The 24,837-nt window shown below is 43.5% G+C and overlaps 1 protein-coding gene across 11 annotated transcripts in view; it reads left to right on the forward strand.

The window, feature by feature from the left end:
• The window catches only part of DPF3 (double PHD fingers 3), a 250,812-nt gene that overhangs the window by 168,219 nt on the left and 57,756 nt on the right, over positions 1–24,837 (forward strand). For all 11 annotated transcript variants that reach the window (XR_003095651.1, XR_003095652.1, XR_003095655.1 and 8 more), the window contains exon 7: positions 11,407–11,544. Coding sequence is in view for 5 of the 11 variants with exons in the window: in XM_025212014.1 (XP_025067799.1) it covers positions 11,407–11,544 (138 nt within the window). In the remaining 6 variants the exon portion in view is untranslated. The remainder of the gene's footprint in view (positions 1–11,406; positions 11,545–24,837) is intronic.

The following is a 24,837-nucleotide window of genomic DNA, read 5'->3' on the forward strand; positions in this document are numbered from 1 at the left end:
CGAAAGGATGTGGACAAATTGGAGGGAGTCCAGCAGAAGGCAGTGAAAATGGTTACGGGCCAGAGGAACATGACTTATGAGGACAGGCTGAGCTGAATGGGGCTTATTTAGTTTGGAGAAGAGAAGACTGAGAGGGGCTTTAGTAGCAGCCTTCAACTACTTAAAGGATGGTTCCAAAGAGGATGGAGCTAGATTGTTTTCAGCGGTGGCAGATGGCAGAACAAGGAACAATGGCCTCAAGTTGCAGTAAGGGAAGTTTAGGTTAGATATTATGAAAAGCTTTCTCACGAGGAAGGGTGTAAAGCACTGAAACAGGATACCCAGAGAGGTTGTGGAATCTCTATCCTTGGAGGTTTTTAAGACCTGGCTAGACAAAGCCTTGGCTGGGATGATCTATTTGGTGATGGTCCTGCTTTGAGTAGGGGTTGGACTAGATGTCCTTCTCAGGACCCTCTCAACCCTAATTTTCTGATTCTATGATTTCTATGATCTTGCCATCCTGATACTGTAACACGTTGGTTCTCAAATTTATTAGACTCAAGGCGTCCTTCAGAAAATGGCAGCTTTAAGTGAAGGTGAGGTTTTTCTCCTCATCTTACATTCATATACAATGAAACCTCATTAAATACATTATCTATCACTAAACTGCTGCCAAAAGCAGCATGTGCTTAGTGATGAAAACCAACTATGAAGTTGATTAAATGCAGTCTATTCCATCTGCGAGGCTTGGGGTGTGGTAAAGGGGTGGTTAGAGCCACACATAGCCCATAAGGCTAGGGTGCCCCTGAAGCACCCATTGCAGAGCGGGACCCACAAGGGGCCCGGAAGTCCACGGGGTCAGATATTGCAACAGACTGTGTCCAAGAGGATGTAAGGCAGCCTCCCATATATTTATACTCCATCAAAGATGTGGCGGGCAAGAAGTGAGGGTGCCCTTTGGGCCAACTTGGCATGGGAAGGGGGCCTTAGGGAGATCATGGCCATCCTACTGGACCCTGCGCCATGACAAATTGGTACTTGGTGTCGGTCCTTCATCAGCCCCATGGGACACCCATGCCCACTACAGGACAGGGAGGTTCAGGTGAGAGAGATTCCCTGTCCTCCATCAATGCAGACCTCATGAAGGAGCACCTTGAGAGGCTGGATACCTTCAAGTCAGCAGGCCCTGACAATCTACACCTCAGGGTACTCGAGGAGCTGGCGTTCATCATAGCCCAGCCCCTGGCACGGATCTTTGAGAACTCCTGGCGCTCTGATATAGTGCCCAAAGACTGGAAGAAGGCCAATGTGGTGTCTGTCTTCAAGAAAGGGAGGAAAGTGGATCTGGCAAACTATACGCCCATCAGCCTGACCCAGGGAAGGTCTTAGAAAAGTTTATTAAAGAGGCCATCCTTAATGGACTGGCTGACGCCAAAATCCTGAGGGATAGCCAGCATGGGTTTGTTGCTGGTAGGTCTTGCTTGACCAATCTCATTTCCTTCTATGACCAGGTGACCTATCACCTGGACAAGGGAGAAGAGATTGATGTCATATATCTTGACTTCAAAAAAGCCTTCGATCTGGTACCCATGATCACCTCTTGGCACCTCTTGATCCCATGATCACCTCTTGGCAAAACTGGCCAATTGTGGCCTTGGGTCCACCACGATCTGCTGGCTTGGAAATTGGCTCTGTGGTCAGATGCAGAGGGTGGTAATTGATGGAAGTCAATTGTCATGGTACCCTGTGACCAGTGGGGTCTCCCAAGACTCTGTCCTTGGATCCATATTGTTCAACATCTTCATTAATGATGTGGACAGTGGAGTCAGAAGTAGACTGGCCAAGTTCGCCGATGACACGAAACTTTGGGGCAAAGCATCTACACCTGAAGACAGGAGGGTGATCCAGGGTGATCTGGACAGGCTTAGCAAATGGACGGATGAGAACCTGATGGTGTTTAACACTGAAAAATGCAAGGTTCTCCACCTTGGGAGGAAAAACCTGCAGACGCTGGCTTGCATCCATAGATGCTTCTCAAGCAAATCCTGGGACGTCATTCTCCTCTTGTACTTGGCCTTGGTGAGGCCGCAGCTGGAGTACTGCATCCAGTTTTGGGCCCCACAATTCAAAAAGGATGTGGAAAAGCTTGAGAGACTCCAGAGAAGAGCCACGTGCATGATCAGAGGTCAGGAAAACAAACCTTATGACAACAGGCTGAGAGCTATGGGGCTCTTTAGCCTGGAAAAGTGCAGGCCCAGGGGTGATCTGATGGCCACCTATAAGTTTATCAGGGGTGACCACCAGTATCTCGGGGAGTGTTTGTTCACCAGAGCGCTCCAAGGGATGATGAGGTCGAATGGTTATAAACTACTGCAGGAGTGTTTCAGGCTGGACATAAGGAAGAATTGCTTTACTGTCCGACCTTCCAAAGTCTGGAAAAGCCTGCCATTGGAGGTGGTTCAAACACCCACACTGAACACCTTCAAGAAAAAAAAAAGAAAAAATTGGATGCTTATCTTGCTGGGATCCTGTGACCCCAGCTGACTTCCTGCCTTCGGGCAGGGGGCTGGACTGGATGATCTTCCGAGGTCCCGTCCAGCTCTAACGTCTATGAAAAAAACAAAAGCAAAAAAAAAAAAGCTGACAGCAGGAAGGCCATAGCCACCCCTTAGTGCCTAAGGGTGTATGTAGATAAAACGGGGGCCCTAAATTGAAGCAGTGAGTTTTTAAAAACACCTCTTTAATTTAGGGCTGATTAAACCCTCATGTCATGCATACACCCCGCTGACTTACCTGCCTCTCTGGTGGTGGGGAGGGGAGGGTGAGCTGCTAGAGTGTGGAGTGGTCCCTGGGCTGCCAGGGGTGAGGCTGGTGTTTCCCTCCATGACAGTGGTGCCCCCTCTCCCAGGGAGCACCCGCCCGCAGGCACCCAGCTCGGGCGGTCCCAGGGGACACTGCAGCCATGGAGGGAAGCACCTGGCCCCTGCGCAGCTCAGGCAGGCAGGCAGACTCCAGGTGGGGTGGAAAAAAAAAATCAGGCTCGCCACTTTTCTTGGGCGAAGCCTGCTTTCCCAGGCTGCTGTCAGGCTGCCTGCGGGGCTTCCTGCAGAGTCCCTGAGCTGCACGGAGCCCGGTGCTTTGCTCCGCAGCTGTAGGGGCAACAAACTAAAACTCCTCAGGGGTTTGGAATTGGGAAACTAAAACTCAGGGGAGTTTTAGTTTGCTGTGCCTCAAGTCATTTAAGGTGCATTACACCACCAGATTTCCTACAGCGGCTGGAAATAATGTGCTGTATGCTGCTGACACGTGCAAACACCAACACCATTAAAGTGGTGCAAAAGCATTTAGCCTGCTTTAAAGTGTTGTGCACACATGCCCCTCATTTCGTCTACACATGGCCAAAAATGCTATGTTTGATATTAGCAAAAAAAAGCTGAGATGCTGATGGGAACCTTTTTTTTGTGCGTGGCCCTTGAAAAAACAGTTGCTCCTCCAGGAAGGAACTGGCACTGGGCCTGAAGATACTATAATACCAGGCCAGCACTGGGAAGGCCAGAGTCAGCCCTGATATATTTCCCTTAATGCCAGAAATGTTTCATCTTAGCCAAAAGGCTAAGATGCTGATGGAAAACTACCTTTTTTTTTCTTTCTTTTTTTCTGAAGAGAATTTTTTGTGGTCCAATCCTAATCAGCCAAATCAATTCCAAACCCACGAGTCAGTCAAGAACCATAAGTGGCCCTACTACTGACAAACATCCTCCACCCCACCTGTGGCTTCAGATGTTTCCAAATCCTTTGGCTGGCATCCTATGTGCAGGCCCAAGCCTGGTCCAGTTGCGTCGCTATACTCTTCGTTTTCCTTTTCCACTTCCCCTCTCTGGGGGTCTTTGAACAGCCTGAGCCACATGTCCGTTTTCCAGGTGGAGCTAGCTGCTTTTTCTTCATCCTCTTCCACCAATTTTTAGTAGTAGGACTGGAGTTCACTCAGAAAATTTTAACACAGTCTGTTTCCTTCAGCTCAGAGTGTCTGTACAACAAGAGTTTACTGCATTGCCACAAGGTGCTCCTGATGCAGGACACAAACCGATCGAAGTGTGTTGTCTGGGACCCCTCAAGTATCTGTACAGTGCCGCCTCTCTTGTCATTAGCCTGACTCCTGTCACTTCCTCCAGGAGCCGGCTTACCTTTTTTCCACACTCCCTTGGCATAGGGACAGAGCCACAGGAGGTGGTTGATGATCTCATTCTTACCTCAGCAGCTTTTCCTGGGGCAGCTGGGTCTGTTCTCTTGCCTTGCTCTGTGTCTCCATGCCTTCACTGGGAGTGCACAGTGAGCTATGAGCCAGTTCAGGTCTCTGTGGTCTTTACATAGGTCCTTGTGGAAGATCTGACCCCAGACGGCCTGGCAGTCATTGTCAGGGAGCAGCTTCCTGGTCGATAGCCCATCTCTGTCGCTGACTACCTTCTGTATGTTCCTGTGGTTTGACATGGTCTCTGGGCTTTCCTTCTGTAGCCGGTACTCAATCTGGAACTTGTTCAGCACACTGTAGAATCAGGGGTATTCCATAGTGCATGGTCTCCCTTTGGCTGGAGTGTACACTCCCCATGGTGAGTGTGTCACCCACAGAATCCAGAGGGCCATGTGCGTTTTCTTTTGGGGATCCAGAATGGAGGTGGCAAGAAAGACCCTATACAAAACGAAATGGACTGGAGGCAGAGGGATGCCAGATATCCACCTGTTCCTATAGGCACAGTTTACAAGCCAGATCTGCAAGCTGGCAACTGGGCCAGCAACCAAAACAGCCACAAGGATAACTTAGTAAAGCCCATCTGAATAAGATATGCATTCAGGCCTGCTGAGCACAGTCCCCCACTTCGTGCCGATTATTTTTCAAGTCCTGGTGAGCCACTACATTGAATACGTTTTTACTTCCACTGTACTCCCACAGCTGAGATGCGCCTTTCTTTCCCATTCCCAATGATTCCTGTTTGTTCACCAGCCTGAGCTGTCTGGCAAACATCACAAAATGGGGCCCCAAAAAGTTCACCCAGAATCCTCTGTCTCTCCCTTTTTTAGCCTGTCACATATGATTAGTGTGGCCCCACCTTTCATGAGGTAAAGCAGGAACAGATTGCCCTACACTTCATTGGCATATCATTTTTTTAGTATTCCAGGACTTAGGACAAGAACACCCAGTTCCAGTCATGACTGGACTGAACAATACTGAGGTGTAGGGAGAGCAGTGTCTGATAGTAAGGAGGAGGGGGAGGAGCTGTAGGGGGAAGATAGTGGGGAGAGCAGAGGTCAGGGGGCCTACCTGCACCGGCAGATGTATTTTCCCTGCTGTAGGGGGGTGGACATATTCAAGGCAAACCTCAAATAATTAGATTCTATTCTTGGAAAATTATAACAAATTTATACATTTTCATATATAATATCTAATTATTGGGCAGTTGTCTTATAATCAGGGTCATCTTATATTTGAGTAAATAGTATTTTATGGCTATAGAAAAATGATAGAGCAATTCTTCTGTTGCAAAAAACTCAGAAAAACCACAACAGGTCAGAATGTTTTTGATACTATGGATTCCTCTTTGAAATATCTGGGCTTGTTTTGTGAATCATGTGCAGGTGTTTGCACACCTAACTGCTAACATTACATGACACCCTTTAAAGAATCTCACTTTTAAAAGGTGCTGTGGCACCCTGGTTGAGAATCACTGTTGTAACATTATGCCACTGAGCAGTAGGGAGCAAACATAATGTTTCTCAATTGATAGAGATGAAAATGTAATGTGAAATGTTAGGGAAACCTTAAAGTTCCAGATTTTATGCATGACTGCTATAACAGTGGATATTGCATTTCAGAGCAGTAAAAAACAGAGGGTTTTTTAGGGGTGTTTGGATATGGGGACCACTTTGCAGACTAGCTCCCTGTCAATGATAAATGTAGGGCTTTAACATTTGATATCCTTCCACTTGAGAAGAAAGAAAGAAAGAGGAGCAGTTGACAGGATACAAAGGAGAAGAAAAATATAAGCGTCTGTGAGGAGGACATGCATGTACCTCCCCCAATTTCCTGTTTCCACTAAAAACATGGGTTATTTTCTTCTGTCTCATACTGGTGACAGATTGTATAAAGTGTATGAGTAGAATTGGCTGCAACTTAGCTCACAGCCTGCCAAAGACCAAACGTGTGGCAGTCTGAAAATGAGAGTACTGCAGCCAGTAAATAGCTGATGAAGAAGCTTTTTGACCCCTGGATCTCAAAACCATTAAAAAAAATATGGATAAGTATTTTTATTTAAATTTACCTATGAGGAAAGTGAAGCTTGGAGGGGTGAAGTGAGTTGTCCAAGGTGCCACAATTTGTCAGTGACAGAAATGGGAATAGGTCTTGGTTTTGTGAGGCTCCCTGTGGGTGTGACCAAACTTTCTCCAAGGGGGCCAGTTTTTCTCTAAAATGGTTGTGTAACCTCTTACTTTCAGGCTTAAAAATTGGAAGAAATGTAAGATAAGTCAGAGAAGTGCATCTGGTGGATTCTGATGCTTTAAGAGTTCCCTCTCCGGTTTTAATTTGGGATGTTTCCTCTGCTGTATGGCTAGGTGAGCCAATTTACTCTAAAGATGTAAGTTCATATAAGTTACAGTTAATGGGAAGCAAAATACATCATTTATCTACAGGATAAGCCAGAGTGCAGTGTGGGTCAAATTCTCCAATACAAATTTCCATTGACTTCAATGGGCCTGGTTGCCTGAGAAGGACCGCAGACAATATGCAGGAATGGTCTCAGTGTTAGGAAACAGGAGGAAAGCTATGCATTGCTTTACTGGTAGGTCTATTCAGCAGCAATGAAAGTGGTCTGAGCGCAAGACTAGAAATTCAGAACTGACAAATTCTAATCCAGATCTGACAATAGATTACTGTCTGATTGTGAACACATCATTGAACTGCATTCTCATCTGCAAAAGCACGATAAAAGTTGCCACACAGCGGTGTAGGGAGGATTAATGAGTTAATATTTGGAAAACCCTTTGAATATAGAAAGCATTATATATGTTATGTAAGAAATATCTATATATATAACTATAATTGTATTCAATTAATGATGCAATGGATAATCATTAATCAAAGCTAAATTGATTTTTAATCAATTAAAGTTTAAGTCAACCCAATTAAAGGGATGGATAATTAATTATGCCAGTACATTTTAATTAATTACAATTATATACATATACAATAATTACATATAAAGCTGTATATAGTTATATATTGTATAATTATATAATAATTATTGCTGTTTTACAAAAGCGACCTCCCAAGATGGTGATATGTGAGGTTAATAAAACCTGTTCCATCTAGTGAAAGAAGAGAGCAGGCAGAATTTGGGAAGTTTCCAATTTGTCAGTAAAATCCTGTAGTTCTGATTTAGTTTTGATTCCAAACTCTAGCTGAAGCCAATAGTTGTTTTGCTTGAATAAAGACGTAAGGCCCCTTTCTTCCTTGGGAAATAGGAAACCTCAGAAGTTCCAACCATTGGAATTTCCTAGGAGCTCTTTCATGATAACGGGGAAAGGCCTGATCACCAAGGAAGAAGCTGTGGGTTCAGTTCTAACACCTCCAGAATCTCTTCTTATTCAAATCACAAGGCCTTCAAGCAATCTACTGGGACCATACATACAGAACCCCAGGGCCTATACTCAGGTTTAAAGCTCCACCGATCACCTTTCTAGCCATGACTGCGTTGCCTGCTGAAGCCCTCCTGACCTATCATAAGGATTTCTACAGCCTAAAGAGCCCAGCCACAGAATCTGGCACAGCCTTAGCAAGTATTCATGTCTTCCCTGTGATTTTTTGGGTAATTGCGAGAATCTCTGTAACCCATCTGGTTTCTTATCTTACCTTACCTTATTCTGAGTAGCTGAAACATTCTGCAGTTTATTGCACCTATTGCCATAAAATGGCTTAGAAGCTTACTTTTTAAAATGGCAGTATTTGTCACATGGCACCCTGGCAAAAGTTCACAAGGATTGATGGATATTATTGCAATCTGATAGTGAATACATTCCCAAGCATGCCTTTTCCCCTTTCAGATTTGATTTTATACACTAGCTTGCCAAGATCTTTTGCATATACTCCGTTTGAAGTTTTGAAAGCAGACAGGTTTTTTTTAACATGAGATGGCCATAAAAAGACTTAAAATCTGATTTATTTCTGTTTTTCTCATCCACCTGTCACAGAAACAGTTTATGTAACTTGCTTCACTCTTGACGAAAAGATTTCTTGCTATTCAGAAACTACACCTGGAAAATTTGAGAAGACCTTTTTGTTTTTTTTTCTCTTAGAGTTAAATTTGAGTTCACAAATGGAAGTATATCTTTGTCTTAACTATGGTTAGACTACTGCGTCTATATAATATTTAATATATCAGAAAATACTATATACGGTGTTTTTTCATTTAAGTAGAGCAACAGTGAATGATATGAGTAGTGACTTGTTTTTGACCAAAAAGGGCTGGATTGGATGTAGTGACCTGGAGATGAGACGCTTCATATCACTTTACCAATGCTCTTGTCGCAGACAGTTTTCTAGAAACTTTAGTGTTCATGCGTTAACCTTTTTACACACCATTATTCTTGGAATCTATTAGGTTTTACACATTTGGAGCCTAAAGATCCTTTGTTTCATGGGTGTAGTTGCCACCAGACTTAAAGGGATTTGCACCATTAATTGGCTTCCCTCCAAATTACTGGTACACAGCCTCTCATAAGTGTAAAATTATTCTCTATATTATTGACTTCTCTTAAGGACCAGAAGATTGTAGACTCATGAGTAATAGGTAGCCATCACATTTGATCCCCTAGTCTGTACTAGGAGCAGAGCAGGCCAGGACTGAATGTGTTGTGAAGGTTGAATTCCCTTGTCAGACCTGACAGAATTGGAGTCTGTTTTCTCATTGTACATTTTTGTGTGTTTCCTGCTCATGCCAATGCTTTACTTTTAACTTTTTTTCTTTTTAATATTTCTTTTATTTACATGGGAGCAAGGTACACATCTTACATATGGTTATTTATCTATGCTCAGTGGAGAAGCAGGACAAGAAGAGTTAACATTACAAATCATTTATCTTACTCATATTGTGTCATAGATGAACAGGCTTTACAAACCTATAATAAGACAAGGTACTTTCCCTGAGGGACTTTACAAGCTAGTTAGAATAGGTTGAAAATAAAATATGTTATTGTGCCAGTTTGTAGTCTACAGTTTCATATCATCTCCCTCTGAATGTGGATCATCTATTGGATTTTTGTAAAGAGTAGCAGACAAAAATTGACAATGAATACCGAGTATCTCTGTATAAATGAACAAAGTCCTTTCTTGAGCTTTTTTACTGAGTATGACAATTTTGTCAGACTCAAGCTTGTGAAAAAGGTGAAGTAAGGTCATATAGAACTTGTACCATGTATATACAGTCACACAAGTGAAACAGCTAAGAGGCATTTACTGCATCAGGCTATAACAGGGTAGGCAACGTTTTTTGGCCAGAGTGCCGAAAAAACCACAATGTCTACCTTGGAAGGTGTCGGAGTGCTGACATGCTGGAGCCTGGAGCAGCTGTTTGCAGCCTCCTGGCTGCAGCTGGCCCATGGAGCCTGGTCTGCTTGAAGCAGGGCTGGTAGCCTCCCAACCTCCTGCTGGTAGCAGCCTGGGCTCCGTGGCTGGCAGCCGCTGCTTAGAGCCTGGGCTGGTGGTGGTGTGCCGAGCAAAATGGCCTTGCGTGCCATGCTCGGCATACATGCTGGGGGTTGCTGACCCTTGGGCTATAACAAGGCCTTAGATGGAGTTTGACTTAATGAGAATGGATGGAAAGACTAAGGTAATGTTGGGTTCCACTCCTACTCCTGACATTAGCTTCCTCTTTTTAGACATATTACAGAGGACTCAGGGCATGTCTATACAAGATGTTTACTGTGGAGCTGATTAATTAGCTCTGCAGTAAATGTCTTGGCATCTACAAGTGTGCCTCTATTACGGTGCAGGAAACTAACTCCACAGCAGGGTAGTACTTGTAAATACAAATACTATCCTGCTGCTTAGTTTTTTCATGTGCAACAGTGCACGTGTAGACACTGACCTGGCTGACTGGGTCATTAGTGTGCTTCAGTGCTGGGGCTCCCTGGCAGCTAGCCCCACACTTTAGCACTCTCATGGCCCAGCCAGCCCCTCCACAGCACATTGAGCCTGGTTAGAGCAGCCCTGGGCTGGCAGACTGACTCCCAGGGCCCCCTGCCACCTGGGGCTGCTCCGGCTGAGCTCCACTTGCTGTGCATGAATAAATTCTGGAGTCAGTTGCTCCGGAGTTAATTGTTCCCAGGTGCATGTTCAAATGGTATGCCCAGGAGCAAAAAGCTCAGGAATAATAAGCTCCAGAGTTTATTGATGTACACTAATTGCATGTGTAGACGCAACCTCAGTTCTGCAAAGAATAGTATAGGCTACTGTGGGTGATCTCTGAAGTGAATGAGATTACTCACAGTAGTAAGTATTGTTTCTGGTAGTGTGTATAGGAACTATTCCTTAACTTCTGTGTCTCAGTTCTTCTATCTGTTAAATGACAGTAACAATACTTAGTATAAAAACTGTTGTGAAGAAGAACTTGTGACATACCTAAAGTGCTTTGAAGATGAGAAGTGCAAAGTACTGTCTTTTTAGAGGCAATAACCTAAATACAAATAAATTCCTATAAAAAGTTTAATGTATAAGCAAGCACTTAAAATGTAGATAAACCCGAGCAAAACTTTTATGGAGGATTCTCCATCACACAATGCATTATTCACTGGACTGATGAATGTGAGGTTTAATTGGGCAGAGAGTAAAATTATCACTCCTGAACATTCTTTTAACAAGAAATAGTAAGTGACTGTTAACCTTTGTGTCTGGATTTATGTCTGGAAAGAAAACAATTGACTTAACCCTTTCAAAGAAAAGCTCTCTTCTCTTGCTGTTAGAAACAGTTCCTTTTTCCTGTGATCAGTAATCATGGAAACAATTTTCTTTGGTCTCAGTTCAGTTCCTGTTGGTAAGAAGTACATAGCACAAGACACCAGCACCACAATTGGCATTTAATTTAATCTGCTGGATAACCTTCTTACCAGTCTCAGCTGGGAATCCTAGGGCTGGATAGACCATGGAGACTTGAACAGTTCCCTCAACTTCATAGGTCCTCCCTCCAGGCCAGGAGTAGAAAAAACAGGTAGGATAGTATGAGGGAAGCTTATCTGGGGTAAGTAGAGGACATCAATGTGCAGGGCTGTCAGTCTCTCACCTTTCACCATCACTACATTTGCAGTTTCAAACTCGCTGTTGGAAAAGGTACTGATGACTCCCTTCTCTTCTCCCTTTCCTTATGTTTTCTCTCTTCCCAGTCTGTGGCAAGCGTTACAAGAATAGGCCTGGACTGAGCTACCATTATGCTCACACTCACCTAGCCAGTGAAGAGGGAGATGAAGCTCGGGAGCAGGAGACACGCTCCTCACCTGTGCACAGAAATGAAAATCACAAACGTGAGTAGTATTTTTCTGTCCCCTTGTTTTCTCCTCCATGGAGTATGTTTTTTTTTTCAGGGGGATGTTACCTCCATCCCTATCTATGCATTTCCCCAGGCCCTGTGATTGTACTGCTCCTTTGTGAATGATTGGAACCGGGATGTTTAGTGAAGCTAATCAGCTGCAGCTCACCTTAGTGCTAAGCTCAGTCAGTCAAGAATTCATTTAAAACCCAGCATTATCTCTGCAGCAAGTCACTTTTCTATCACTGCTCCTGTGGGGAGGAGATGACAAGGAGAAAGGAGAATGGAAGGGGTGCCCAACCTGCCTGTCATCAAACAGCTTCTCTATGATTAGTGTGGAGATCAAGAAAACACACAATTTGTTTTAGTGGATTCTCTTTGTTGTTTTCTTTGAGGAAAGTTCTTTACTTGCGTCTCAGTTTTTTGGTATGAAATTCTCTCCTACCCAGGACCTCCTGCACTTCAAACTCCACATTCATACTATCAGTTCAGGAAAGTATCTTGCCTAGAATATTGTCTGCACAAACCTAAAAGGAGAGTGACACAGGAAAAGAGAACAGGGTCTCTACTCTGGGGATGCCAAGAGAGGGGGCAGATACAGTGTTAGCCAGCGCAGGGGCATCCAGTGCTGTCCTTTTTTTTTATAACACAAGACAGGGCGTCAGGGGAGCCAAATTTTACTACTGCCTTTTGCCCAAAGTCTTACGTAGTAATTCAGCCTTCCTGTGCCCAATTGTCTCTATGCTTAACTGTATGTAAAATAATAATCATCAGCATCCCCATTCAGGCACAGTGTGCAGATAAAATTCATTTGTTTATTTAATTAATTCAATTAATTAATTTTGTAAAGAGCTTTTGGCCCCTCAGATGGGAAATACCATTTTATTTCAAAGTAATTATGGAAAAAAATTATGGATAGCAGAATAAAATGGATATGAGAAATATTTTATGGGTGAATATTTCATCCTTTGGAAAAAGAGAAGGAAACCAGGTCTAGGAAGACATTTCTCTCTTAAGCAGGATAATCCATAATTGTCTTATGAGGGAGTAGGGAATGGGGAAGGGTTTCACCTTTCTTGGAAACATCTGCTTCTGTCCACTGTTTGAGAGATGTTACTGATTGAGATGGACCTTTGGTCTGATCCCACTTGGCAATCCATATGTGTCTGTCACTTTTCTGCACTATCTTTTAAACTTCTATAAAATAGAAGCAGAATTGACTTGTCCAGCTTTTGCTAAATCTGAGCTGCCATGGCTCTGAGGAATGCTGGCTCTGGCAGGCTAGTAAATGGCATCATTTGACTTGTTATGACTTTTTTTTGTATGTTGTTTCTAAATTTGTGTTCTGTGCTTGAAATAAAGTCTGTAATACTTTTTGGGAGGGGTATTAGGAAATGTAATTACTAAGTGTTGATCTTAGCACTGTAGAAGTAGGTAGACAAGAAAGGTTGCTGATCCCCACCATTCAGCTTGACATGGGGCTGAGGCACAGTCCCAGTTCTAATGCTTCTAATGTTCAGAGATTGATATCATCAGCTTTACCAGATTTAAAAAAAGGGAGCTGGGATGGAGGGACGAAAGTAAGACTCTCCCTCATTTCAGAGAGCCAGCAAACCTGGGCCAGTGAAGAAGGGAGCGTGCCTGGCTCTCTGAAAAGTGTGCAGCAGGGGCTGCTCTTGCCTCTGTTTCCCCAGAGCTGCTGGAGGTTTTATGCACGAGGCAGGGAGAAGCTGCTGGCATGCAGCCCCCAACACAGATAGTCACAGTCATATACTTAAATGATCTGGACCCATAAAAGGAAGGATTTCTCTGTTCAATAACTGACCGTCACCTGGCGGGGTGCGGGGGGGCAGGGACTACGTCAAGTGTGCTGGGGGAAATCGTGGTCAGCTTGGGGAATTGCTCTCCTGATGGTCCTGCCTCAGGATTGGCTGTTTGTTCCCTGTTTCTGCTTGTTTGTGTACAGCCCTGCACCTAGACCTTACATCTTCCCTCCCTTACTTGACAATATTTAATTTATGCCACCATTCATCTTCCATGTGAATGCTAATTGTCCACATTGCTAATGCACAGTCATTAAATGGTCCCCTTGTACATGGAAATGGTGGGGAGCCAGAGCATCATATCCTTCCTTTTCCCTAGGTACTGCTGGGCATGTGTTATGAATTAGATTTGACAGGTCTGCAGTGTCGCAGGGTCTGGGCTTCAAGAATCCTCTCTGCATGGGCTCGTGGGAGGGGGAGGGGGATGTTAATCCAAACAGCTAATCCGCAACCTACTGAACAGAAGGGCCAGAAGTACAGTAAATAGCAGACTCTGATTATTTCCTTAGCCACATGGCCGAGAAACGCGAGCAGCCCAATTTAGAAAAGGCAAAGCCGATCCCAAACAGCCGTTTGGAATTTGCCGTGCTGCAGGAGGTAAGGATTGGGCAGCAAGGTTTTGGCAGTCTGCTGCAGCATGAACTTCCTTCCATTTTAGCTCCCTCTGCTCCTCTCATGTCTCCTGTGTCATTGCTGCCCATAGCCATACCTGCAGTTACAACAGCCTTGCCAGCACAGAAGGAGCCTCTTTGGAGCACAGTCTCTGCCAGAGTCAGCTATTGATCTCCTGACTGGTGCCAGCAAAACAGCTTGATGGCCTCTCTGTCTGTCTCTCTCTCTTCCCTCCGCCCTATTCTCCCTGCCTTCCTGTCTTTACTCCCTTTATCACTCCCAAGCCATCTTGGGTTGCTGAGGGACTTTAAAAAAGGAGATTTGCATAGGAGCAGCTTAATCTGAACTGCTGGGCTCTGATGGGTTTGTCGCAGAACAACAAACAGCCCAGGTGGGATGTTCCTTTTCCCCTGGACATTTCACTTCCTTCAGTATTTCCTTCAGTCCCCTAGCCCCAGGGGTGTCATGCTGGGCACGGTGCATCCCTGTGGCTGGAAGCTCTGTCAGCTGACAGGGCTCTCAGCCGCAGGGAGACCCTGCTGCCTGTGCAAATTAAAGCTCGGTAGCAACCAGCTATAATGTTGGTACACATTTTCTGACTTTATAGCTGGTTGGAGCTTTTTATTGTCTAATAAGTACTTTGGGTATGTTTTAAGGTAACTGTACAATTAACCAGTTAATTGCACAATACCTGTAATGCGTAGAGGGGGGCCTAAGTCTCAGGTAAGCTCAGTTCCTTGATACCATGGCATGTCCCTTCTTTGGAATCCAAACTTGTCCAGGCCAAAGTAGATTTGCTACTCTTTCTGCTTGCAAAGTGGTGTTGACCAAGTATGAACACTTGAAAAAGACATTCTGGGAACTTTTAAAAACCAAATCAACCCGTAGCCTGACACTAGAATGAAATTGTCCCACATCATTTCAAGCCTCTTCTTCGGCTGTCTTTATCCCATGATTCTTCCACTCAGCGCGTGTTCCAGTATGCCTAGCATCAATTCTGTAGTTGTAAACCGACACTTGGGGGCAGCTGGCACCTGCAGATTTTGAGAGGCTTCTAGAGTGGGATTTTTGTTAACTAGATATCTGTCTATTGCAATCTATATATGAATGAATGTGATAGTATAGAACTCATATCTTTCCCAGAGGAACAGGGAAGTCTGTTGCTGTGTGTAAGGACCGAATCTTCCTTTTCTTTGAAGGGGACTGAGTCACCTGTATAAATGGAAAAGTTTATGTGGCAAAATGCTTTCTTGAAATTAAAAAAAAAAAAGAAAAAGAAAAAACTTTGGGGTAAATTTACAAGATTAAAAAAAAAGTACCTAATAGCACTGGCTAAAGTCAACAGCATGCTGTGCAGACAGCATGCACACACATGCACAGCTTTGCCTATGGCACTCCATACTGTTGCAGGGATTCTGTACTCTTGTGATGGTGCACTTCACTCCAGACTTGCTACGTGCTCAAATAATGATAGTGAAGTCTCCCAATTCTTTTAAGATTAAATTTGACCTGTATAACCACTTGCTGTACAAGTTCAGAGCATCCATCAACCATACCTTCTTGTTAGGGAGTTTTTGTGTTATGGACACATCTCTACTGCAGAGATCAGCTGATGCCATTTGTGTATTCCAAGCATAATTGGATACCCAGTCTCCAGAGATAAAAAATTAATGCACTAACCTCACTGTGCCTCCAAGCTGTCCTCCAGCTCCCCCACACAGTCTTCTTTGAAACATTTTTATTTCCATCCATGCAGGGGGTTGGGGATGAATAAATGACGAGAGTCAGCCCCTCAGTTGGAGATGAGCTGTTTGTTCCTCTCCACAAGCAGCATCAATTTGAAAAGCTACATCAGGCCTCCTTTTCTCTGCCTCAGCACTGTTCCTCACTGGGGACGTGATAGGAGCTACATTTGAATGCAAGGATGCTCCAACACCTACCTTTGCTACAGGAAATCCTACAGCAGGTGCCTTTTCAGAAAGCAGCTGTATATTACCCTGATTTGCTGTCTCATTAGTTTGTTCCATTTGTCTTTCTTTTCCTTTGTTGGTTTTCATAAAGGAATGAATATAAATATGATTTTAAAATAAAATATAAGGCAGCCATCGGTATTACAGAAGTAGTAATGTCTCCTTTAGAACAATTTTCATCCAAACCCTCTGTTTGTAGTTGCACATAACTTTCTCAGGCCTTAATCTTTGGGGCTGACATGTTTGACACCTGTTTTGTGAAAATCTAAGGAAAAACAGTGCAGCTATTTGGAGGATCAGAAAGGTGAAAAAATAACGTGTCCATTATACAAAAAATTATTGTGACCTTTTGCTTCGGAGCAGCTCTACAGCTGGCATGGCTGGAGGCTGAAATTTTCTAAGGAAAATAGCCCTCCTTAAGGAGAAATGCTTATGACTGTTCTGCAGGAAACTGGCTCTAATTTGATCGAGCACTTCGTCTATAGAAGCCATATCCTTTTCTCCCTCCTGTCAGAGCTCTCTGTATGGAACATTCTTACATTTATTGTAACCACTTTTCCTCTTTCACCTTTCTGCTCTTTTCCCTTAAATAGAAAATGAACCCACTTAAAGCCCAAAATATTTGACTGGGTTTGAAATTAGGCAACATGCATTCACATAACCCTCAGGGAGAAATTTCTGTCTTCAAAGTGTTGTTCATGTTGGAGGTATTAACGTGTGCCCATAAGTAACTGGCCCATTTTGCATGAGTGCCAAGCTGCACTGCCCAGGGGAGCTCTAGGATAGATTGTACCTCAGGTAGCATGATCACTCTCTAAGCTTCTCGGTGTGATGGGAGTCCTGCATTGCTAACCCCAAAAGTTAAAAAATACTGCGAGTCAGACCCCTCAAAATCATGCAATTGGCTTGGACATGAGATTAAAAAAAAATATTCTACATTTTTTTGTCTGTCTTCCCATTTATGAAGTCTCCCTGACCATTCCAGTGTGTTCTGTAGAATTACAAGCTCAACAAATCTTACGTATCTTTAGTGGATAACAGGATTTAGCCTCTGCTTCCATAGCTCTTGCTGGAAGACTCAAGCAGTAGCAGATTACAATTTGTAGAAAATGCTGCTGTATAGTGCAAAGAGCTAACAGTTTGTTTCCATGCCCCAAAATTCAAAAAAATTAATGTAATCTCTACTTTTTACTATCCCCAGCCCATCAATTAATTATATATCTACTGGATCATATTAGTTCCTATGAAGATGGTATCAGATACCCCTACTTCTCCTGACCTATGTAAAAACTCCTTTTGGCTCCTAGGGTCTAGCAGAGCTGTCCCGGTCTCTTGCAGTAGTTCTGATTGGATGCTGCTCTTCAGGAGGCGGGGTAAAGAGAAAGAGAGACAGTCAGAGTTGCTGGAAACCAAGCTGGAGCTTCTGGTGTTATCCTGAAACTGTCTTCAGCACAGTCAAAATTCAGTTTCTTTTGAGAACGGGAAATGCTTGGAACCATTTGTTTAGATTGTGCTACTGCTTTTCTAGCTTGTCTGGTTAGCAAAGGGTCTGGCCACCTCCTCATTTTTTATTTGTATTTTCCCCATGAGCTGTGATGAGGAAGTTGCAAGGAGAATTTACTGGAGAGAGCAACATACACTTGTGTGTCTGGGAGTGAGTGGAGAGCGAACTTAATTTATTTGAGCTCCACTTAGCTTGTCCTTCATCGCACCACAGATCATGCCATCTATTTGATGTTAGTCCAGGACAGAGCTCTGTTTGATGCTGAAAAGCTAGCAGGTCTGTGCAATGCGCAATCTATCTGCATGACTTTCTCCATTTCTCATTAAAAACTGGGAATAATCCAGGTGGAAGTCAGTGCATCTCCAGCTGGGAATCCATCTCCTGTTCTATTAGAGTGAGACTCTTCCTGAGACCTACCTTCTAACAGCTGCTTTTCCTTCTCCCTCTTCATCCTCTTTTTTCTTTAATTATTTTTAATTTCTTGTTTCTTGAGTCTTCCCAGCGTCTGCAGATGCATTTTGAACAGCAAATTAAGGGGGCATGCTACAATTCCTTACACTTGAGAGATGAAGTAATAACAGGTGGCAAGACCAGAGGCAGCCAGAGCCTAGGATTCTGGTTGCTATGGAAACATGTCAGACCTGCAGAGGGATGAGATATGTCAGCAGTAGGGGAGAAAGAGCCAGAGCAGCACTGTGGCACTTACCCTATAGGTTCAGATTATATGTCATCGGGTCCTTCAAGGGAGGAGGACGTTAAATATAGAGAACGGGCTTTGGCTAGCTTTAAACTGAACCAGCATCCAAATGTTGGGCAGACATTTGAACAGTGGGCGAACAGTTACAGAATGGGGGATCTGGGCGTCAGTCTCAAACAAAGAGGCTTGCAATGCTTTGTTAAGAAAATCCATTCTTCTTCGCTGCAAAATGTATGGGCTTGATTCAGGATATGCTCTGCTCCCCTAAGTATCTGTCTTGCTTTGGAAATTTTGGCCAGAAGTGAAAGCAAAGGATCGGATTCCAAACCCACTAAATTCAATAGAGAGACTCCTATGGATTTTCAGGGCTTGGATGAAACCCAAAGAGAATAAGTAGTCGTTAGAACTGTGGTGCTGGGAAAAATCCCTTCTGAACAGCATCCATCTGATTGTCATCCATTTGCCTTACTAATTTAAAGAAGGAAACTCAAACTCCCCAACTTAAAAGCAGACACTTAAGTCCTGACTCTCCACTTGCCCCACATTGCTGCATTGTGGGTTTAAAATGCCTGCTCAATCCAAATTCTTCACTTATATCACAGCAGAGTTTTATACCCAATTTGCAGTCAGGTTGCAGAGGTATAAATGTCTGTCGTGTGGGGCAAAGCAGCAAAGAATTAGCTTGCTTTCTCTTAGCAGCAATGCCAGCCACAGATGTTTCAAAAGCATGAGGTGGACCACCAGAAATCATTAGATTGGTTATATTGGAAAAGATTTTGCCCTTTTAGCAGATCTCTATTTCCAAGCTTTTCTCTGCAAGTCTGAGGGAAAGCAACTTCATTTTTAAATGAAAGGCAAATGTTCATTTCTTCAGATGACTCCATGAGCTGAGGCTTTTAGAAAAATGCCAATTATCATGACTACAAAACCAAAACCATTATGTTTCAATATGTATTTTGAACTGGAACCATTTGGAGCCTGTAGGTTGATATATATTTCAAAATCCTTTTATTTTGGTTTTAAACCTGTTTTCAGATCCACAGATTTCATTTTGAAGGGGGGCAATGAGGAGCAATGGCTTTTTCTACACAAACTTGCAGTAGTCTATCAATGTTTTAAAACTGATTATGGGCTGTTCTACATGGGAAAGTTATTGTTGAATAATGGGGGAAGGGGTAGTCATTTAAAGCATAGTAGCTATTCAGGAACAACTCATCCTTATTCCACAGTAAGAGTGTTTTTGGGTTTGTTTGTTTTTTGCATTTTATCTAAATCCACTGGATTGACCTAATCTAAGATTCTCTTAAAAAAAAAAAAAAAAATCTCCACACATTAAATTATACACAAATGTCTATTGCACTTTGAATTCATGCCCTTCCCTAATCCAAATTATTTTTGGAGTGTAGAAAAACCCTGAAATAAACTGGTGCAAACTCCTCTGTGGATATCCTTAGATCATTTGTAAAAATGGCCTGTATTAATTTATCTTAAGGAGGTGCAAATTTCTAATTTGGGCCTTATATGGACTAGCACATATGGAATTTTTCTGGTGACCAGCAGTCACTACTACTCCACTATCAAAGCATGTATGTAACACTGCTCCTGTTCTGGCATCACACATCATTCCTACAAGCATCTGCATTGGCTGAATGCACAGTACAATGTGGGAAGGTGTCCCAATGGCCCTCAAAGCACTTTTCAAGCCAGTGTATTATGGGATGGAAGTAAGCAGCACTGTGCGATGCCAAGGCCTTCCCTGCAAGAGCTGTGGTTAAATGCCAACATGTTCTCCTTCTACCACTGTTCTCATTTTTCACAGCATCTGCTTGGTGCATCAGCTCTAAAAGCCCATTCTTCCTCGTGCTTCTCTTACACTTCTTCATCCCTTATAGCAGGTGGCTATCAGCAGAAGCCCCACTCAAGGACACCATAATGCCTTTGAAGACAGGGAGTATGTCAGACTTGGGGCAGCAGCCCATGGTAAAAAGCTAGCAGTAACTAGTAACCTTTGTAACTTTGCTATGGGCTGTGGTGCAGATGCCATTTGAATTACAAGTCATGCTTGTTGTCATCTGCCTATTCCATTGATGTCCTAGTGAATTTCCTGTGCTGCTGAGGATTGGTTAGGATCTGGGGAAGCAGGGAGAATGTAGGGAGGGAAGCCCAAGCTTGCTCATAGTGCATGTAAATAGTTTATATATACTATATAAAGTAAGCAGGCAGTGAAGTGACCCAGGTGCTACCTATATACATATCTGCTGAGCTAGCGCCTGGGTCACTTCACTGCCAGCTTACTCCCTGTGATAATCTCTGCTGAGTTATTGAGCCACAGCACGGAAGGAAAAAATAAGACCATCAACCCTAGGAATCTGTAGGACTGGATGGGAAGTATGTGTTGGAACAACTTTTGGAGGTTGTCCTGAAGGATGAGAAGGATATTTCTGTCCAGGTAAACAAGATACCCAAGTAGGCAGCATAATCACATGGAAGACAGGAGCCTGAAGCAAAAAAGACAGTGACTTTGCTACCAGTTCCCCAGCAGGATGACTGTCCCTGCCTACCTCTCTCTGCTGGTGATGCCCTAGCATTATAGGAGTCTGTGGCCACACTGTGTTCACAAGTGTGCCTCCCCAGCAAGACTTACCTGGACCTGCAAGGTGCTTGCACACATGCAGATTCACTTACATATTCTTACAGATTCTTTATAGCAGTAAATGGTTTACAAGCCAGCCGCCCCCAAACAAAAACAATTTGCAACATGTACCCGTGTAGGAAAGAGCAATGTTGCATCACTTTTCTCTTTTTACTTTTATATGCCAGGACAACTGGTGATCAATAAAGCAGCTGTGAAAATCCTGCTTTAAGTGGAAGGATGAAATTCAAGTAGGTTGAAGGAAACATACCAGGGAAAAAGTACCTGGCGCTATCCATTTGTTCACTGGGAGAAACAAGATGCTGTACCATTTCTTGATCCTTGTTGCTTTCTTTCTGCTAGAACCGCACCAAGTATTGTGTGTCCTAATTCTCAAACCCTGGTGCCTTTCAGGGTGGGAGTAATCTGGGCTAGGTTCTGACACCTTTCCTCTTTATCAGAGAGGTTGTCATCCTTGAAGTATTGCTGATGTTCTCTCCGTATGGTCCCATACACTCTCCTTGGAGGTGTCCACCATTAAGCTAGGGGTCAAAATGAAGTTTCCACCTAGGATTGCATAGAGCTCATTAGTGAAGAGCATTATAGGGGACACCCTCAGATGTTTACTGTGAAGGATTACCTAGTGGTATGCTTGTTGAAAGTTTTCTGATGTGGTCAGGGACTGGCTTCTGCTCCTTGCAGATTGCCTGGACTACATCCCTGCTGCAGTCTCCATAGTACACTTACCATTTTTTCCCTGTTGCCATGGAGCTGGGGTTGGATATAGCTCCAAAGGCTGAGGAAATCCAAAAGGTTTTTAAAGTGGAAGGCTGCTTTAAAGGGGGGGACACTGGGCTTCAGATCAACTTGAATTTTGGCCAGAGGCGTTTGGGCTGGTGTCCAGTGGTCTGCATGAGGAAGTGCAGGATTGCTGTTGGAAGACGGCAGCAATGTGGGGAGTGTCTATGCATACCTTCTGCCTGCTGTCATATTTTTTTGCATGGAGATGTGCTGTAACACTGGCAGCAGAAATCAAGGACTCTGCTACCTTAGAGGAAATGTGTACATGAACTTATATTGCTAAAATTAATGTTCTGTCAGAGAAGCACTGTAGTGGATTGTGCCCATAATGCAGACCTGGAAATATGAGCCACTCTGGTCACCAAGTTCATGTTCATGAACACTGGCAAGCTTCGTCCAAGTTTGCTGTTTGCAATGAAACAAAAACCGGGAGAATAATGTATGAGCTAGGTCTTGATCATGACTATTTTTCAATGCTTTGCTTTGAAATGATAACTGGGGCTAGAGGAGCAATGATAGGGACTCATTCTGTGATTTCAGTGTGATTATGCTGTGGTACAGAATTGAGCCTTTGGTCCTTTGTTTATTTTGTCGCTGTCACTACAAGTGTGATGTTGTTTTGTTCCTTGAATTCCCCCACATTCCTCCTACACATCATTATATTTCTTTAAAATATAAAAATCCTGTGTTTATTTGTTGGTATGAAAAGTATACAAACTGCATCAGTCAGCACCCCAAAGCCTTTAAAACCAAGCAATCTTTTTCACTATCACCAGGCCAGTAAAGCTATCCTAGACTTTATTCCCAAGACTTTTTTTACACAACCTTATTGCACATACAGCATACAAGTTGGATTAAGGCAACTTGTTATATAATATTTGGCAATCGTGCTTGATTGAACTTTTCTACCTGTTAGAGCAGAAAGCTCTAAAGAGAATACTGTATCTTGCATTGGTTTATTAGGCTATAAAGATGTATCATTTATGGCGCACTGACAAAACTTTAAGATTCACCTCTGCATTCAGGGCACGTCTACACGTTGCCCTACGGTGATGTAGTGATGTGTTACAGTGACACATGCCATGCTACAGTGACATAGTGATAATGTGTGTCTACACATGATTGCCAGCTATGTAGCCATAGCAGTGTGCTTCCTGGGTATGGCACGTCACTATGGCGACGTAGCAGTGGAAGCTACCCATGCGCTGTGTGCATGGCACAGTAACCACCCATCCTGCCAAAAGGAAGTACTAAAGCATAGTGCTGTAGCAACGTTGCCGTAGGGTGATGTGTAGACACACCCACAGCCTATCAAATTTGACTTGTCTATGAGTCAACTTAGCCATGTTTATACATGCCCTGAACAAGCAAAATACTAGCACACAGACTTGCATCAAAAATAAAGATAGGGAAACAAGATCCAGGTTAACAGTTTCCCCATAATCAACCATAAGCTTCCATCTATCATGGATCAGTGTACATAGGTAACATTTACAAAAAGGCTTGAGCCCCATTTTCAGAAGTGAATGTCAGTGGGACTTAGGCTTTTACATCAGTCCTGAAAATTTTAACTTCCAAGTGTGTTAGTGATAATGTGAAACCTTCAGCACTGTACTTGCTGAGTTTGCACTGTGTGAGACTGGGATATACATGCAGTATAATATAAAGAAGCAACCACCTGATGTTTTCAGTAGAGAGTGGATAAGGAAATTCTAGACCAGTCTACATTTTAGAGAGAGGGGAAGAAAAAGTGTAAAGTTACTTTTTCAGTCATTTTGTTGCACTACAGCTCACCATACTTTTATGTAATTGCCATACTTCTCCAACTACTTGGTAAGCAAATATTAAATACTCTCCACTGTCAGGCACAGTGCTAAATTAACAGTGAGAGAGAGAGAGAGAGAATGTATTGAGAACACCAATAATTCTGGGATACCAGATTAGACACCAAGCATGCAATAGATGTGCAAGGCTGCTGATGGTAAAGGAGAAGGATGTGTTTGCAGCAATATAAATTTTCATTTCTTCCTGTTTCCACTGCATCTCCAACCCTCTTAAACATAAAAAACTAAAGGTAGGCACAAATTAGAACACAAGATTCAAGTTCTTCAGTCTTTGTGGAAGTTCTGACTGAATAGTATTTCTTGGCCTTGTACCAAAACATCCACCTTAATGTCCCTGTTCTTTGTGAATGTTTGGATATGGACCAAAATTCTTCTTGGAGCCATTTGTAAAAAGCCTCAGAACAACTTTTAACAAAGTTTAAAGTTACAAAAATTAACTTAAAGTAATGACTAAGTCCAGTGGGTGTTATTTAAAAGTTCTCACTTTTTCATTTGAACAAGTATTTCATATAACACGGGGAACGCTCAGACTGTGGGATACCCACTAGAGCTGGTGATCTTTTACCTTTCAATAAAAAGGATACAAGAAAAATGTTAACTCTGCTCCCTGTATGAATGTGAGAACAGCAAGGACTTTTACCCATGTAGAACAACCGTTTCTGGACAAGGCAACTGTAAATGTTACTATCCATTCTGCATTATTGAACAAAGCAGTAACCTACATAATGGGTCAAATTAATTTCAGCTGTAATTCCACTATGTCTGGGCTTCTGTTGTAGTATGCCTCGGAGATGTCTATGGGTGTGTACAGAAGATGTACTTTTCATGCAATGAGGCTGCCAAAAGTGCTCTGTAGCCAAACATAACAAATGTTCAGGGCTGCAGAGTGCTTTAAAAATGGTGGATCTCATGAAAAGTTAAACCTCACTTAGTGTAGTATCAGATGAAGGCGCTCTAGGGCAGAGCACATTAGCAAACTTGTGTACAGGTTCTCATTGAGAGTTAATTTCAGTTGATTCTGCCCACATCTCAGGGGCCTTTGTGGGGCTGGGCTGGTACTTGCAGGTGAGGACTGGACCAGCCCAGCCCCCCCACTCCCTCGGCTGTCACAGAGAAAAAACAGAAAAAGCTCTGTCTCTGCCCTGTGCAGCTGGGCCGGGGGAGAAGGGAGTCCCTCTGCCATGTGCCCTGCCCCCCCCCAGCTACCCCAACTGCAGGGAACTGGGCTGGGTCCATGCGGCAGAGGTGGGAACGAAGCCCCCCTACCCCCTTGCCCCAGTTCCAACCATGGTAAAGCCAAGCTGGCAGCTACATGCTGCTGCTGTCAAGTGGCTTTGGTGGGGTGGAAGGGGGGAGGCTCCATGTCGCAGTCTTCCCTTTTACCCTGGCTGGGGTGTTGGGGGTG

Source organism: Alligator sinensis, unplaced genomic scaffold, assembly GCF_000455745.1.
Source record: "Alligator sinensis unplaced genomic scaffold, ASM45574v1 scaffold381_1, whole genome shotgun sequence".
Taxonomy (NCBI): Eukaryota; Metazoa; Chordata; order Crocodylia; family Alligatoridae; genus Alligator; species Alligator sinensis.